Source organism: Zeugodacus cucurbitae, chromosome 6, assembly GCF_028554725.1.
Source record: "Zeugodacus cucurbitae isolate PBARC_wt_2022May chromosome 6, idZeuCucr1.2, whole genome shotgun sequence".
Classification (NCBI taxonomy): Eukaryota; Metazoa; Arthropoda; class Insecta; order Diptera; family Tephritidae; genus Zeugodacus; species Zeugodacus cucurbitae.
In genome coordinates this window covers 69,941,178-69,959,082 of record NC_071671.1, presented here as the reverse complement: position 1 = coordinate 69,959,082, position 17,905 = coordinate 69,941,178, and the positions used below count along the sequence as shown (strand labels likewise).

Genomic DNA, 17,905 nt, shown 5'->3' with positions numbered 1-17,905 from the left:
TTGAACAAAAATGCAACTCTTAATTGAATGGATTAATCTGGCAACTACCGCCGCCGCAAAATCTTTGGCGGCGCTGTAATCTTTTTGTTACGCTTATTTCGCTTTCATTGTGGATTTCGGTGCGCGACTGACGAGAACTCTAAAAAATGGGCGAAAATCCAATCGTTGTGTATTGAATTGAGGGCAGAAAAGTTTTGCAGATTATCGTGAAAACATTTGCTTTAGCAAACGACTAAAGTCAAATGCAATTATTACTTCTATAAGTGCGCAATCTATTGATATTTGCAATTAATACGAAGTTTTGGGTGTTGCACTCACAAAGCGAGAAATTAAAGAAAAAAATAGAAACTAGAAGAGGGGTGAAATCGCGAAGCGGAAAGTTCCAAGTTGTCGGTGGAAGTGGAAAAAAGCAAAGTAGTGACGAAGAAAACGCGAAAACAAAAAAGTACGAAACAAAGCAAAAATTAAAATATTTATAGAAAATATCGTCAATTAAATACTAAAAGTATTTGAAAATATACCTTAATTGGAATGCTGTTCGCATTTGCAGTGCAAATTTAACAAAAAGAAGACATTTATGTAAATCACATAAATTTTTCGTAATTTGACATCGAAGATGGGTACAAAAGAGGAAATACCTGGGAAAGTGGGCGCTACGCCTACATCAACGAACGTGTCTGCTGATAATAAAAACTCCAATATAACAAATGACGCGCATCAAGAACAGCAAACACAACATGTTCAACTTCCAAAAGCTTCTCCAGCGCCGCCAGTGATCATTGTGCCTGCATCTCAAACAACTACTGCAGCAACTAATGCCGCCAAGAAAATTAGGCGTGCTTTCTCTATGCCAAGGAATCCTTTCCGGTGGTCGCGCAAATTCAAAACTTCCAATTCGACAGCAGACAATGGTAGTAGTGCTGGTGGCAGCAATTCTGCGATATCGTCTTGTGTTGGTGGTGGACGTGGGCGCGCCGGTAGTATCGTTTCACTTAGTAGCTACGAAGCCATTTGTAAGGACACTAATGGTGGTGCAGTAAGTGGCGCACGTGAATCTAATACGAGCGGTAGTATCAAAAGAGATGCTATTGGCAAAGTTGGCGAACAGAAAATAGTGAATGGTAAACCAGTTTCCTGTGGAAATGAGAGCAACAATAACAGCGGGACCACCAATACAAATCGTGTTCTAAGACGCTCATCTTTCAGGAAATTTCTAAACCGTATTGCACAGCATGTCAGCACGTCAATTAATGTAGGGGTAAGTGCAATAATGCTTTCCACATTTATATGTTTTTGACAATTCCGATAGTTTGAATTGGTGCAATAATTATTAAAACATGAAACTATTTTAAATAATATTTTTTGAAATTGGGTTAGTTTTTACATTTTGTATAATAAGATTGTTTCACCAGTTTGTTGGGGCAAATCAGACAGTCGTGGATACGATATAAGTATTTGTTTGAACTCTTAGTCTCAAAACAAATGTCCATTTGGTGCTTCACTTATGGAATAAAACATACATATGTACATATGTATGTATGCCCCCATAATATACACATACGCGTTTTTAGAATGTCTGATGCAATATTGCAATGGATGCCCAATAAAGTGTTTGTTTATTATTTCGCTGCTGTTAGCTCTTCTCTGTTGGTATTTTGAAAGAATCGCTATTTGCTTTTGTTGGAATTTTCCTTCCGGAATGTGTGTCAAGCAGTGACATGACGCAAAAAGGCTTTGGCGCCTCCATTGTTGCAGCTGAATGTTTACATCTAAAAAACGAATGCACTTACAATTGCAAGAGGCAGATTACATTGTTATGTTGGTCTCGACAAACAAACATTTAATTAATTTGAAAGTTTTAACAAATATACAAAATATAAAAACGAAACAAATTAAGATATAAAGTAATTATGTGTTGTAGTGTTGTTGTTTGAATTCTTATTGATAATGCTGTGTGTATGTTATATTATAAATAAATTGAAAGTGATTGTTGCTTTAAACAAACAACAAGAATGTATGTTGATGTGGTATGTACGTAAATTATAATTGCATAAGTCATATATTTTTTTCAAGTTGGATTTTACACAAAAATTCCTAATAAATACTACAGTATGCATCAACTCGCAAAAGGATTATTTTTTAATGCATATTAACCATGCTGGTGATAAGCAGCTTATGATAGTAATTATATTACAAGTTCAATCAATATCGCCTGTGTCATTTGTAGAGTTGGAAATATTTAAAAACTATTTCTGATCGAACCCCACAATGTCCACGTCACTTAGCACCTCTCTTTTGTTAAAACGCAACAAGACTCTTTGTTAGTATTTTGTTGAGCGCTTGGTTGGTTGTTTTGTTTACATTTGTTGTTGTTAGTATTGGTTTGATGATTCACGTCGAAAACATTTCAGCTATCGTATGAGAATACTATTTACTTTCACTCCTACTTGCGCGTAAATACTAAAGAAGCCACGAAGCATGCAATCCGAAGTGCTTTTCAAACAGTTGCAAAGCAGAATTGGTTTTCGAAATTTTAAAAAACTTGAATCAATAAATTTGTTTATTTATATTACTAAACTTTATTGTTTTTTTTGTGTAGTTAAATTTTCAGTGGCTAATGTTAGCAAATGGAAGAGAACTTTTTGAAAGTAATTTTTCATTTTGTAAGTTAAATTTAAATAAAAACTTATTTAATAGAAACTCTTTATCCCCTTCTGAGCATTGGTAGGTACATTCATATATGGTCTTTCGCTTTTCTTCTGCCGGCTGAGCTGTCACAATGTTTTTATCGCTGCCTTCGACTTACTATGCACTTTTGCATTGTTTGAAAAAAAAAATGCTCATATCAACTATTACAAAAACAACAAAGCATATGCGTATCTGGGACGCAACAAGTACAACAAGTGATTCCGAAGTTCATTGCTTTTACTTGTATGCATTTATACATATACTATGTATGTATGTATGAATCTACAAGTAATCGTATCGCATGTAATGCATTTTGCAGACGGCTATATTTTGTTAAGTAAAGAGTTGTTGTGATTTTTCATTGTTGTCGCGCTGAACGTTATACTATATTATATATTCTCGAACTGTAGTTATTTTTGTTGATATTTATTGTTGATAATATTAGAGTTGTGTTATTGTTGCCTGCTTTGTTCCGAACTTCATCTAATTCATGCTCAGCTCAACTTTAATGCTTTATCAAAATATGGAGAGTCACTGTGCCAGCTGATTTTCGGTGTGGAGCAGAACTATCGGAGGTTGCCCTCATCACAATAATTTCAATGCCGTTCTCTATTTATACAAGAATTTGTATTGTGATGTTGTTGTTTGCATTGATTTGCTGTGTCTCCACAAGCAGTATTTCATTTTGTTGACTACTTTATCAGTATCTTTCTTGCCAGTGTGTGGCATTGTTTGTATGTATGTATTGTGCGACGGCGTGTATTTATAACTAATGTCAATATCACAACAATAACAGAATTGGCAAAATGTTTGATTTCCCCCAAAGTCATATTCACATAGGTGTGTATTCACATGGGTGCGTGTGTGTGTGTGTGTGTGTGTACTTTATCAGATCAGTGCAGTTGTTCGGGCGTGAGCAGGCCACATGAAATTAAAAAAATTCTCATGCACTTCTCACCGTCCGTCCTTGTTTGGAGCAGCACGTGCACTCCCCACTCCCTGCTAGCCTGACACAGTACGGCCTCAAGTCTGCCGTCAACGATTCGTTTTTGACTTATAGCTATTTTCGCGAATATCATTATTTCATGCTCATTTTGCCTTTTTCGAATCGCTTCCAATTGAATTCATTGAAATGTTAATTTACAGACTGATAATCGTACTTGTGGACATAGTATTTTACTTTCTGTATTATTGTTGGGCCTATTCATGGCAATTAATGTGAAATTTTACTCGAATTGAATTTAACCAGAGAAGGGGCGAGGAGGGGACGGTTGAGAATCAATCAAATTTTGGGACGTAAGCAAATGGTGATTGTCGAAAATATTTTGTTTTTGTACGCGTTGCACTTGTTGAATTTTTCGCTCAATTTACATATTAATTTCTTGTGGGTTTTTGTGTGTATGTATGTATGTGTTTTAATTTTCATAATATAATTGCCAATATTTTATTTAGTATATTCCTGTTATTTACTTCGTGTTTGTTTTCTTTTGTATTTCTCATATCGTATTAATTGTAGTATGGTTTTTGTGTGTTTTCTGCACACATTTTCTGCTCAGCGTAGGAATTCGTGAGATCATCTTGTTGTGACGTTAATTACTTTTTTGCTTTATGTTTCTCTGCCTACGGTGGCGTTGAACAGTCTGATAAATATATGTACTCTAGATTATAAATACATACGTATACATATATGGTTTTTATGTATGTATGTTGGGCGTTTTAATGGTAAACATTCGCGAGATTGTAATCATTATCAACACCTCTCTCGATCGACTCTCGACTGTGTTCCAAATTGCCAATTCGTAGCTGATCGCAGCTTTACAAACTGAATCAGCTGCAGATGTTTCTGCTATGATTTTGCAATTTTCTCTGTAATTTCTCAACTTTACCGCAAAAAAGCCAGAAGACCAAAACAGCGTCATAAGTGGGTTATTACGTAATATGTATTTTGATTGGAAAACTGGATCGATTTATTCATAGAGGGTGATTAAACAATGAGGCAGGCGGGAGCGAAGTTATTGATATGTATTATAAGTTATAGATATATTTGTACTTGGTCAAAATTATTCATTCCAATTATACAATTTGTAAGTAATCTCGCAGATATATGTATACAACTAGTTATGGAAATACTCTTAAAATATACGTATGTATGTATGTGATATAAGAATATTAATTGTGCCATTGTGATATGTCTTATAAAACTCAGACTTGTTGCTGCCGTGAGATTCCTGTGCGATTAAACCCTCTTCTGTTTTTGTTGTTTTTTAGAAACTCAAAGAACCATTCTATCTTCTCAGCATTTCATAACGCGATGAACAGAAAACCTTTGTGCCCTTTGTGACTTTATGCAGGTCTTCAAGTCCCTCAAAACTATTTTGCGAGTCTTCAATACAGCTTTAGCTAAAATGCATACCAATTGGTTCATGGTACCTTTGCTACACAGTATTCTTCTATTCGTATGTAACTTTACTTAAACTTGAAGAATGTTTCTTAAAAACCCAACATATTTATGATAATAATTTGAATATACATATGTACATAGGTATATGTACGTAGTTATGTAAACCAAATTTGTACGACGTTGTAATGACGCTGATGATGATTTAGCTGACTTTCGCAATGATGTTGTTGACTTCCGTAAGCTTTGTTTGTTGTCAGCATGAAATTTATTTCGCTTGTTCCTTTGCGCTCAGCTTAGATTTTGCATATGAATGAACAAGTGGCGGCAAGTGACTCTGGCTCTGTGCTCCATGATTCCGCTGAGGCCGACATCTACACATTAAATATATTTACATACATACCTTCATAGAATCATATAAAATCTCTGCATATTTGTGTGTGTTGATCTACACTTGTTGAAATTAGCGGCGCATTTTTGCATAAAACCAACACACACACACAAACTCAGAACCCTTTTCCGCTCTTTACTGCCCCTTTTTTCGCTTTTTTGTCTGGCGCATATTGTGCGCTTAGATTTTCATTGGCAAAATTTAACCAGCGGAATTTCAGCGTGTTTATATTTATGCACACATACAATTGATTCAATGAAACAACAACAACAGAAACATATATGCATAACTAACTGTGTATTTCAATGTACACATGTATGTATGTATGTATGCACGTGTAAATTAAAAAGTTGTGTGTATGAGTCTTTCTTTTTTAGAAAGCTCTAAACATTCGCGGCAATGTGCGAATTATTGTGTATTTTGTGTTGAATTCATTCTCAAGGTAAAATCAATTGAGATCAAACTAATTGAAATGAATCTAAATGCCAACAAAACTGACTGCCGCAAAGTGGACAGCAGCAGAGTCCGCCTGAACGGTTCTACATATGTTCAACTGGATGTGGCTGCGCAAATGACGATCGCTAATGCCTGACGTGTACGCCTGCCTATTGTTGTTGTTGGTGGCCGGATGGCATATGGATGTAGAGATGTGCAGATGACACTGTACAGGTTGATGGCGTGTCGCTTTTGTACAACATTTCTATCATATAAATTTGTGCAAAATTACAAAAACAAAAGCGGCGTAAAATTAAAGAATGCGCCAACAAGAAAGGGCGCACAAGTTTTCGGCTTAAATGTGCTTAACTTGGTTAGCCTTTATGAAGTTCGTTAAATGCTGAGAGAGCAAGCATTGTTTGAACACTAGATCAGTGATCATCTCTTAGAGTCTCGAGAGGCATAGTTACCCTATACAAAATGCTTATATTATATTTAATTAGTGGTTATAGTCTGAAGAAGTATGAAATAATTATTTACTTAATAATTACGGTACTCTTTGTACCGAATTGCAACCCATTTTATTCATTAATATATGTGACGGCCTGCTGATCAAAAGGTCGTTGGGAAAAAATAAGCTATTATATATAAATTATAATATTCGAATAGTCAAATAATAGTTAACAAAAAAAAAAAAAATAGAGCATTCTGAAAATACAAAGCATTTTGAAAATTTTCATGAAAAACGTAATCTATTTCGAAAAATAACTTCTGCGAGTTCTCTCCACATTGACAATAGCGGAACGATACGCTTAAGAGCGCGGCTCTCAGTCGCTCCCCATAACCTAGTATTTGACAAACTATAAACACCATTATCACGAACGGTGTGGTGTGGTTTAGAAAATGTTTTTGTTGTGCGGAAGTTGCAAATATTTTACTGCTTCGTATGTGTTCATTTAAATATGATTGTGGTTGTATATGTATGTGTGCGTATATAGTAGATAGATAATACACATGCCGAGTAAATAATTTGTGTAGCGACAAATGACAATGATGCGAGCAACTCGTAAATTTCTATTTTTCCACACTCTAAACTTATGCGAGCTATTTTAGGCAACTATGACTGGAGTACAATGGTCTGATAATTTCGCTTGGAAATTCAGCGAAGCCACTGATATTCGCTGTGCTACGCAAGCGACGGTGCTGTGTGTGAGAGGTGTTTAAACAGATGTGGCCAGTGCAACCTGTTGATTTGAACTAACCTCGGAATGGGAATACGTTGACACCACTTAAATGTACATTTTTAGCAGCTTTGTTGTGTCAGATTTATCTAATAAATTGTCGACTACTAAAATATTCAAAATAAATTGCGCAGCTACTAACAGACAAACAGAAATGTATACGCACTCAGACTAGTTGGTACACGTTGTGTAGTGTTTAGTACATACATATGATACAGACCCAAATTAGTTATCTTAATTTAGTTTTAATGAGAGAATCATGTCCATAAAACGGAAATAGCAACAATGTACATGCAGAAAACATTGTTTTCTTGTTGATTGTAATGATGAGGTGCCATTTGGAACTGGAAATTTTTGTAATTTCTGCAAATTATAAAACTCTGAGAAAATTAGTTTATAATTACATAATAATTTTTGAAATAAAAAATGGTTTTATAATTGTAATAATAATAATTAGACAAATGAATTTCTGATACGACTCTGCGAAATAAAATATTATATTATTATAGAAAATTCTTTTACTAAAAGCTCTATTTTCGAATTTTCGATTCTCACAGAGGAATCTCTCATAAAAGTTCAAAATTCGTACGCTCAGAGATGTCCGCAAATTTATAGCGATGACACCGTCTAACGAAGCTGCGATTCCATATAAAATGTATAATTTTGCTGTTTAGTCAAAGCGCTATAAAGAGACCAATTCCCAGTATATTGTTGCACCTGTTTGTCGTCTATAAAATTTTAAATGACTCTCTGTATTTGACTGATTAGAACAGCCCTTGATAGATTATGACAACGTGCTTATCACAATTTGGCAAAATGATAGATGCAAGCGCCACCTACACATGACACGCACAGCAAACAACAATTTTGACAATTTTTATTGCAAAGAATACACATATTTTGTTATAAGCCGACCAGAGAGATCAGTCTACTCTGTAACCCTAATTTTCTTTTTTTTTTTTAGAATAAATTCCATGAAGGTTCACTGCAACCTCATTAAGTTCATGATAAAATAATTCGAAAATGGAAAAATATATTTTTAATTGTTTTACTAATTTCTTGATAACCTGCGGATTATATCTATATAATTATATAAAATTGTGTAAATAGGTCGCGCGACCCGTCGTCTGCTGTTTACAAGCAAATATGGCCAGTTTGACTGTCGTGTTGTCTATGTATGTGTGTACACAGAGATATCATTAAAGGTATGAGTATCAGGCCATAGTTGGTGTGTTTACACTTTGATAAGCGTTAATTTCGCCATTCAAGGTTGCGATGTACGTAATTTCTTACGTTAGCAGCTCAACTCTTTTCATCATATAATACCTTTGTGTGAATGCGTGTACATATGTAGATCTAACCTTTTCTCATTTGCCAAACATTTTTTATTTCGAACAATGCTCGGAGTCGTATTTGTTTGCTCGCTACTATACACAATGATTGTATTTGTTGTGAATTAGCTTTGTCTGGGTTAGCGCTTAAGCAAATAGATTAGATGACTAAAATATCACACTTTAAATAAGCTTAAATCATGCCAATTGTAGCGGTTTGAGTGAATGTGCAGACGTACACACCATCTCTGAAGTAAATTCGAAATTCGAAATTTACGTTTCAAAGATATTTTGTAGAAAAAGCTAGGTGTTTGTTTTTGTTTTTTTTAAGTTTAAAAAATTATAACTACTTTTAAATTGTAGAATTCTATATCGTGAGGAATATTCATATTTATTTTTGCACGTGTTTACTTTATGTTTAACTAAATAAATATAAATTAATACATTTAAATACTTTAATCTAATCATAGGATTTGATATGTACATACGTCACAATCACTTGAATTTCGCTTTGAAGAACTGCAACCTAATCTTTATTTGTAAATTCTTGGAAATTCTTTTATTTTTAATGAGATAATGTATGCATTAGAGTGGATCGGAAAAAGAGGGCCCACAGTTATTTGCTTCGTTTGAGGTTATTTCAAAGGCGTTTTAGGCCAAACAAAGTGTTTCGTGTTTTTATTTGTAAAGCGATTTCGAATTATGACAATTTTGGGTTAGTAGAAAAAATCCAAAAATATTGTTATGCCAGAAAGATTCTTAAATATAAAAATACACCAACAAAAAATTGGCCTATTTTTCCTATTCTATTGTGACAGGTCCTCACTAGTGCTCAAAATAAAATGATACAAATGATATTCCTATATATGACGGCCACGTACATAGAAATCGGCTGAGGATCGTCTTTTTAAATAGCTATTAAGAAAGAGTTCTTTAATTGTTGTAGAAAATAGAAAGATAGGAGACACTTATCTATGTATAAAGTCAAAAAGGGTGGGGAAACTTTAGCTTTATTTTATTTTACTTTTTTTACCAAACGAGCACGTGACGTTCGCTGTTCGTGCTACTTCGCTAAATATGATAAAGAATACTTTGCAAATATTTCACATCTATATACATACAGATCGCTATGTCTGTATGTATCATCCTGTTATCGCAAATAATAATGGCGGGGGCATTTAAAAGCATTATTGTATGATCAGTTTTCTGTTGATTCAATAAATTTACATAAACAATTTATGGAATTCTATTAAGTAAATTCCATTAGGTGTCTGATGACTTCAGTGTCTGTATCTGTATAGCGGTTTGAAGCACTTTGCTATATGATAGAAATTGATAAAAAAAATTCCATTCTAACCATTTGTTTATTGTATTCTTCAATTATTGTTGTAATTGTTGCGGTTTTTAGTACTTCTCTAATTGATATTATTTCGATTAATTTACTAGTTTTTTCTTATTTTAATTACATACGTATGTATGTAGTTATAAAAATTCGGTTATTTAACATGTTATTGTTGCTGTTGCTGTTATTATTGTTCGAATTCATTCATACAACATGTTGACATCATGTACGCATTGTCACACCAGTTGTGTATGCGAGTAAATGCATTCACTATTTCACACTACCGAATCTTTTTTTGCGTCGTCGATCTTCATTCATTCATTCACGCACACACAAATATATATATGTGTATAAATACATACATATATTATGTGACTACTTTGTCCAATTTGTCATATTTAGTCGCAACAGCAATGTGTTTGACAGCGCAATGCCAACATTATTAATAAAATAACAACAATAGCAAATCGTCAACAATTGCCGCCGACAAAAGTGACACGAACCACCACGACAACTTCGACAAAAACACCGGTAACCTACAATCGTAATAATGGAAATGAACAACAATCATACTCAATTATTTAGAAATATATGTATGTAAGCGCGTATTTCAAGCAAATTCAAGTAAAAAATATTTTCCCGATTTGTTCATCATTCATTGGTCTCTAGCAAATAATAAATATCACAATTTTTTTTTTGGTTAGGTCAGATGACGAGAAAAGGTCAAGAGTTCACAGAGCAAAAAGCTGGTGGAATGCACTGGCTGGTGATTTCCAAAACTCAATTCTTGATATAGAATAGAAAAATATGAAAAATTACATTTGTTCGATTATTTTTTATCACAAATTGAAGTCTTCAAGAGAATTCTCAAATCGTATGTAGTCTTTACAGGGATGATTTTATAAAAAAAAATTAAAAGTTTATATTTTCTTAATTTTTTCTCGTTTTCGACCCCGCTCACCTCACACCTAAATAAAACCTCCTAAATCAGAAACATCATTTACAGAACCAAGAACCTACACTCGCTTCGTCGTGAAGTCGCTCACTCACGAGTTCGCTACAACTTAGCGCTTGATACTGCAATGTCTCGAAAAAATTGCTTTTGTCAATTGATACAAGTGACAATATTGCTAAATTGCGATAAGAGTTGGGCGTAGTTTCAGTCTTGGGCAGAAACGTTCAGCCTATTAAATGACAAGAACAACAACAACAACTGCAATACCAGCAATAATAGTTGAGCTTGGCGTACTGGGTTGATTGACTGACGGATGGCCTGGTATGCTACGCCATGAGAAAGCTGCACACTTCTGTTTATACATACATAGGTATATATATGAGAATACCTACTGTCTTGGCTCGCTAACTTTTGATTGTCAGCCGTTGATTGTACTGTGAAACGAAACCGCGCCGATTGCCGACCAGAGCTGGGTGCAACGCCTCGAAGTTTTCCAACGCTCGCATAGTGGCACCGATTGTTTACGTTTCATTCAGCAGGCGAGCTCACAACCCCACACACACATTCCGTTTAATTTAGATATTATTTATTTTATGTGTTGTTATTGTTTACTTCAAATTGCTTGTTTTTTTCGCTGAGCATGCTTTAACTCCCGCAGAAGTCGCTATGTGAACATGAACTCCGCTAAATGCTTGCGGTCATTTCTTTTTGGTAATTCGAAGAGTGCTATAAATAAACTTATTAATTAAAGTAATATCGCTTACTCAAATTAATGGGGCAGTCGAGAAAAAAAGAACACCGACGAACCGATGTCTGCAATCCCATTATTACTAACGAGGTGAAAGAAAACGCTTGCAACATTCATGTACATAATGTGTGTGTGTAATGTGTTCTAATGCTTCTTCAAATATTGGAAATAAGGCTTTAATTGCTCAGCGCTAAAATTCATGATTTGCTTACTTAAAGCTATGTACTCAGGTATGCATGGGTATGTATATTCGTGGCATGAGTGAAATTAAGAGGGAAATGAGCTTAGTAGCAAAAATTAATCTCTCCCCGTTCGCTTGCTGGCTCTCAAGTTACAGGTAACGTTAAAGAAACCAACGTCCATGTAACTGAACAAAACATAAATGAGTATACCCTGTAAGGAAAACTAGCAAAATCCAAAATTGGAAGTCAGCTAAATGGGGAATAAAATGAACTCTGAATATTATAGAACTTAAATTGTTCGGAGCTTTTTTGCCAAAAAGTTAAGATACATGTTTTTCTATGAATTTCATGAATTGGCTAGGTTTCAATGACATGAGGCTAACAAAAGTGTTTTATAAATTCTGAACTAGAGTTATTTATTAACCCATAAATAGTACAGATGAGCATGAGTTTTCGATCAGATATTCTCACACTCTCCAAAAAATATTTTACATAATTTTTAGATTAGAACGCGATTGCGATCCTTATAAAGTTTATGTATGTATATTAATCATTATAATATGAAATGAAGAAAAAAACAACAACCAAGACTATTCCTCTCGATTTCTACTTTTTCTGCAATTCCTTTACTTGGTGTTCCTATAGGCATTCCCAATTTATATGTTGCTGCGTCTGTGTAAATCAAAATACACTGGAGATTATTCAGCCAATATCCGCCGGAGAATTGTGAACCGAATTTCCTTAAAGAAACACCAATTGGAAAAAAAACCTGCCTCTGCAAGCTAGAGAACAGGTGGTTTCTAATGGCGAACATACATATGTACCTACAAACAACAGTCTAGTATGACGCGCTTCGTATTTTCGTACATTTTTGCTGATCTTTGTTGGTGGTTGACTTGCGTTTCGCCGCCAATTTGGGCGCTAACTAATTCGTCTATACGCAAATCTAATAAGGGAATTGTAGTCGTCGGAGTCGATTATTAAATTAACGATGTCTGCGCTGTTAATCCGCATTTTAATAATCACGAAAGTTAATATATTTGGTATTTAATTTCTTTGGTTTTGAAGGTGGGCATGAGGTGTAATTATCAAATTTGCGGTTTTATATTTTAAAGTGTTGGTACAAGCAGACACATTTTGTGGTCGTTTAGATTTAAAGCTTCTTCTATCTTGTCTGAATTTGCGTCTCTTTTCGCACGAGATTAACTCAATTTGCATGAAGCAAATGTTTCGTTTCCCCTTTCGTGTAGTTCTGCTTTCACTTCCTTTATTTGAAACACCCCTCTTCTGTGTGTATATGTATATGTATGTGCGAATGCATATATTAATATTTTGGCATAAATTCGTCGTCCAAGCATCGACGATAGTCACCGAAAAGCAGATTTTGTTTGCAAACTTGTTTGTCAGCCAATTTCTAGACGCGATTTCTATGGTATGCTAATTGCCAATGTTAATTATCACACCGTCATTATGTTATTAAGTATGTTAAAACGTTTAAGCTCAATTCGCTTGAATTCCACATGCTTTCGCAAACATCCCATTCTTGATGTTTTTTGCACTAAATCCATAGTCTCGACATCCCCACGTACATATATACGTACTCACATGTACTAAGCGAGCGCTACATTTGTTTGCGCAGCTAATATCAATACATTTGCCAATTTTGCGGAGTCTACCGTTGTTGGGTCAGCGTTGTTTGCTTTCCTTCCTGCTTTTCACCCCACCGCCCCCACTCGAATCGTTACTGTGGCTAATACAGTGATTTGGCTTCTTTCCGGTGAGGAGCGGTTCACTTTCATTGTGGTTCTTAACTTGTTTTCCTTTGCTCTTTTGTATGTAAATGCACTTAATACTTTTGTCAAATATTTGAATAAATTCCATTTTGTGCGTTCGTGGGTGAGAGTTGTTCGCTGTGGTCATAACTAATTTTATAAATGTATTGATTTACTAAACTACATATTAATACGTAGGTAAACTACGCAGTCAACTAAAGTCACGTGATGTGATAAGTAGTTGGGGAAAATTTGAGAGAAATAAGAAAGACCAGAATTAATGTTTATGTTGGTCCATTCAAGAAAATACAAAGATCATACCAGTTCACTATAACAGTGACAAAAGTCATATCCTGAAAAATATCATTATACATTTATTATCAGAAGGAGATTTTATGGCATGCTACGAATGTAAAGTAATAAATAAACACTTATTTAGCTGAATATTCGCTAATGTGACGTCAGTATGCTATTGTCAAACACACTGCGCATTGAGCACTGCTCTCTGTGCTGTTTACTCCCATTTAAAATAGTTATTAATTATAAATTTAACAATTACAAGTACGCCGCATATGTAATCCGATAAATATAAAGCCAATCACAATTCTTTCCTGACAATTGAATTTTCATTTAGCACCGCATTAATGAAGGCATTCATAGTGTCTAAATTTGAATTGACTCGTCAAGTGCTATAATTATAGTGGCAGTGGTTATTAATAAGGTATTATCCAACAAACAGTCGTTGCATTAAAATAATAAAATCAACTGTGTTCCACGTGTTGTAAATAGTTCATTCAACACACACACAAGCACACATACATACCGGCATATGCACTGGATGTACATATATTTGCATACATTTGCTTGCTTGAATATAACGACCAGTGACAATAGCGCCCTCAACCTCTCAGCTGTGTGTAACAACAACGTAGATAATAGTAAAACTCAATATTGGCTCGAATGATTGTTGGGTGATGGGCGTGAATTTTCATAAACTGCACTCGCCATGCCCTCATCACTAACTATAATATGTGCATGTGTATGTAGGTATGTATGTATATGCTGGAGGAAATAGCAACTTGTTGCCAATCTATTGATAAATAAATAAGCGCCTCTAAGCACATATCAATACACACGCTACACAGGTGAGCTTTCCGCTCTATGAATAAACAACACTGCCACTACCCACTAACCGCCCGCCAGCCACCGCCTGACTAGCGGTAAGAGTAAAATAAAAGCGTAATAAACGGGGAAGCTGCAGCTGGCGCTTTTATTGTGGTATAGTGCAGAATTGGGAAAAGAAAAGCGTTCCGGGTGGAGGAGAGGGTTGTTCAATGGGCAGTTAAATGCATTGGCCGGTGCATCGTGCTTCCATATATACAGTTATGTGATTGTGCTTGTTAGCTATTTTGTGTCATAATAATCTACGGTTGTGTGTGTGTGTCGGGCTATTATATGACGTGACTTATTCTATTTCCTTAAGTGTAAATGAGCACTGAGGTCACAATAGTTGAACTTCAGCTATTTTAATTATTTGAATTGCGTGTGTCAGACGTCTAAGCATGAATTGCGAAAACTCATTTGTGCTGTTGTACACTGTGCAACCAAGTTATCTAAGCGATAACATTCTTTATAGGAAACGTCTGAATGTTCTTCCTTTACAAATTATTTTCATTTTAATAATTTAATGGTCAGTTAAGTGTAACAAAACCTTATATCTAATTGAGTTTATTAAGCAATAAATGGTAATTGTTTGTCGCTTCAAGTAAACCAAACTAAATTCTGATAATGGAATCACTTGTACACGTGTACAGACAGTACAAAGGTTACTTTGGAGGTTCAAATAATGTGTTTTATGTTTTAAAAAGTTCTATTAGTTACTTTACACAACTTCACAGACTCAATTAAATACATTAAATGTATTATATAACTGCTGATTCTTCAACGTAAGCGAAAGTCTAGTGTAGTATGGATGAATACTTTTTTTCAATTCCGGTGGTAAAATTCATTATGGTTAATTATACTTTTACTTTGCCAACGCAATTTTTTTCTCGAAGAATTATTATGTTCTCATTCGTCATAACTTGACAATTTCTTTGATAAACATGCTGAAACTTCGTCATAACCGATTTCAGTTTGACTATAAATAGTGTATGTTTCAACTTATTTACTATATCCCTAATAAATACACAGTTTCTGAGTATTGAGTATTAGCTATTATAAAGCATGTGTCACTTAAAAATTAATAAAAAATATTAAATTTATATAAATGTCTATTTAATTCATGAACATTTATTTTTGTGAGTGTTTCACAAGCGGCTGAGTCTTACTAAAGCCAAATTTTCATAGAACAAATTTAAAATTGAATAAAAAATCTAATTTCCCCATTTAATATGCTCATCTTAATATCCCTAATTTATTTCGTTCTTTTGCTCCTTTCAATTACGACGTGCAGAAAGAAAGTTCAGCGCATAAAACAACGGGAATAGTGCCTTTTTACACCGCTTGCTGGCGCAGAAAAAAGGTAGACATCATCATCTGCTTTCTCATCGTTCCCAAACTCTTGATGGCATTTGTTCGCTTCGCCACAATACAAAAACAAAAAATATATAAAAAAAACAGTAAAGAAATAACGCAAAAACGTTAATAACATTTCGCCAACATCAAGCAGCCATAGGTCGCATTCAGCGCATCCGCAAACAATCAAAAATTGGCAATTGGCATATTCAACTTGACGCCCACTAAAGATCGCTTAGTTGCACATCGCCCACCAGCTTAGCTTAACCACATTCACCTTTTGCCTAGAACGCCCACATACACAAACATGTGCATCTTTTCTTCTTCTTCAGCTTCAGCTTCAGCTTCAACTTCAGCTCTTTTTTTATATGTATGCTTCAGTTTAATTTCGACTGCAGCCTTCCAGCAATTTCGCTCTTTGGCGTAAATTATACACGCTTAATGCATTTAGTTTTAGTTTAACTCGGACCGCTTAAAGTTTCTGCTGCAGCTGCGTCAATAATGCCGGGTCGCACAATTGCAAACATAATTGGCGCTTTTCGGCGTGCATTCAATAGAAATTGTCATTGTCATTTTAATTCATTTTTCTTTCTAAGCTCATCTCGCACAGCGGCAAATGCGCATTACAATTCATTTTTATTGATTTCCACAAACATTGACGCTGCGCGATGGCGATGACGATGAAACGTTGTTCTATTGATTAGGTCGTCGTCTTCGGCTTCGACTTTGTGTTCATAAGTTCATTCGTTGCTTGCTTTATTTACTTGCTTTTATTGAAAAAATAAAAATAAAAAACAAAAACTCATTGGCGGCAATTTCGAATAATATTCCATTTCCCCATTTCGCTTGCTTTGCTATAAATTTTCCTCGCCATTTGCCATGAAACATTTTTGCTGAATTTTTTTTATGCCAACGCTATATATACATATATAATATATAAGTATGTATTAGCCAATACATCATACGAAACTCGTTACGAATCATTAATCGCTATTGAAAAAATCGAATTTTTATCATTTCGAAATCTATAAATGTTAATTCATTCTTGCATAATTGCTTAGTATTGACCCGTAAAAGTCAACCAGTTTTTCATACACAAACATTGCAAAAACCAGTTTCAAAGTTACTAAGTATCCAGTGTATGGGCTCACCATGTGCACAATTCATTCTTGAGTTTAGCTTATGCTAAAAGCATAAAAATTATTAAATAATCTAACTAATTGTCTTTTCTCATTTGCTTACTTCCTTCCTACATTCCACTTCGAATTCGACGAATAGGCGAACAAAAACGCCACTGTGTCCATATCCACAACAGCCGATCGCGTGCCACCCATCGGCAACTACCAGTGGCCGGCTGACCAGACACCTGGCGTCATGGGGCTCAAAAATCACGGCAACACATGTTTCATGAATGCAGTGCTGCAATGTCTCAGTCACACCGACATACTGGCGGAGTATTTCGTTTTGGATCAGTACAAGGTGAGTGGTCACCTATTATGCCGTGTTTATGTGTGTGTGTGTTCTAATCTAAACTGTAATAATTTGTTTTTAAGGCCGATTTAAAGCGACGCAACAAAATCAATTCACGCAAATTTGGTACCAAAGGAGAGTTAACCGAACAGCTGGCCAATGTGCTAAAGGCGTTGTGGACATGCAAGAATGAGAGCGATCACAGCACGAGCTTTAAGGTGAGTCTATATCTCGTGTGAATTAAATAGACGTTTTCTTATGCAAATGTTTTACTTGCAGGCTGTTGTCGATCGCTATGGTTCACAATTTCGTAGCTCAACACAACATGATGCTCAAGAGTTTTTATTCTGGCTGCTGGATAAGGTGCACGAGGACCTCAATACGGCTACGAAACGGCGTTATAAAAGTGTAAAGGTGCTTATATTACCTATATTT

At 35.0% G+C, this 17,905-nt stretch overlaps 1 protein-coding gene across 3 annotated transcripts in view; it reads left to right on the top strand.

Annotated features, from left to right (window-relative positions):
• The first annotated feature begins 96 nt into the window (after positions 1–96).
• Positions 97–17,905, top strand: part of LOC105221214 (ubiquitin carboxyl-terminal hydrolase 31) — a 27,955-nt gene continuing 10,146 nt past the window's right edge. Inside the window, exons 1-5 of one of the 3 annotated variants that reach the window (XM_011197999.3) lie at positions 97–1,258; positions 15,939–16,007; positions 17,279–17,479; positions 17,554–17,688; positions 17,750–17,878. In XM_011197999.3, the coding sequence (XP_011196301.2) occupies positions 617–1,258; positions 15,939–16,007; positions 17,279–17,479; positions 17,554–17,688; positions 17,750–17,878 (1,176 nt within the window). In that variant the 5' untranslated portion in view covers positions 97–616. Of the gene's footprint in view, positions 1,259–15,938; positions 16,008–17,278; positions 17,480–17,553; positions 17,689–17,749; positions 17,885–17,905 lie in introns of all 3 variants that reach the window. The other 2 variants (XM_011197998.3, XM_029037686.2) reach the window with 2 other exon arrangements.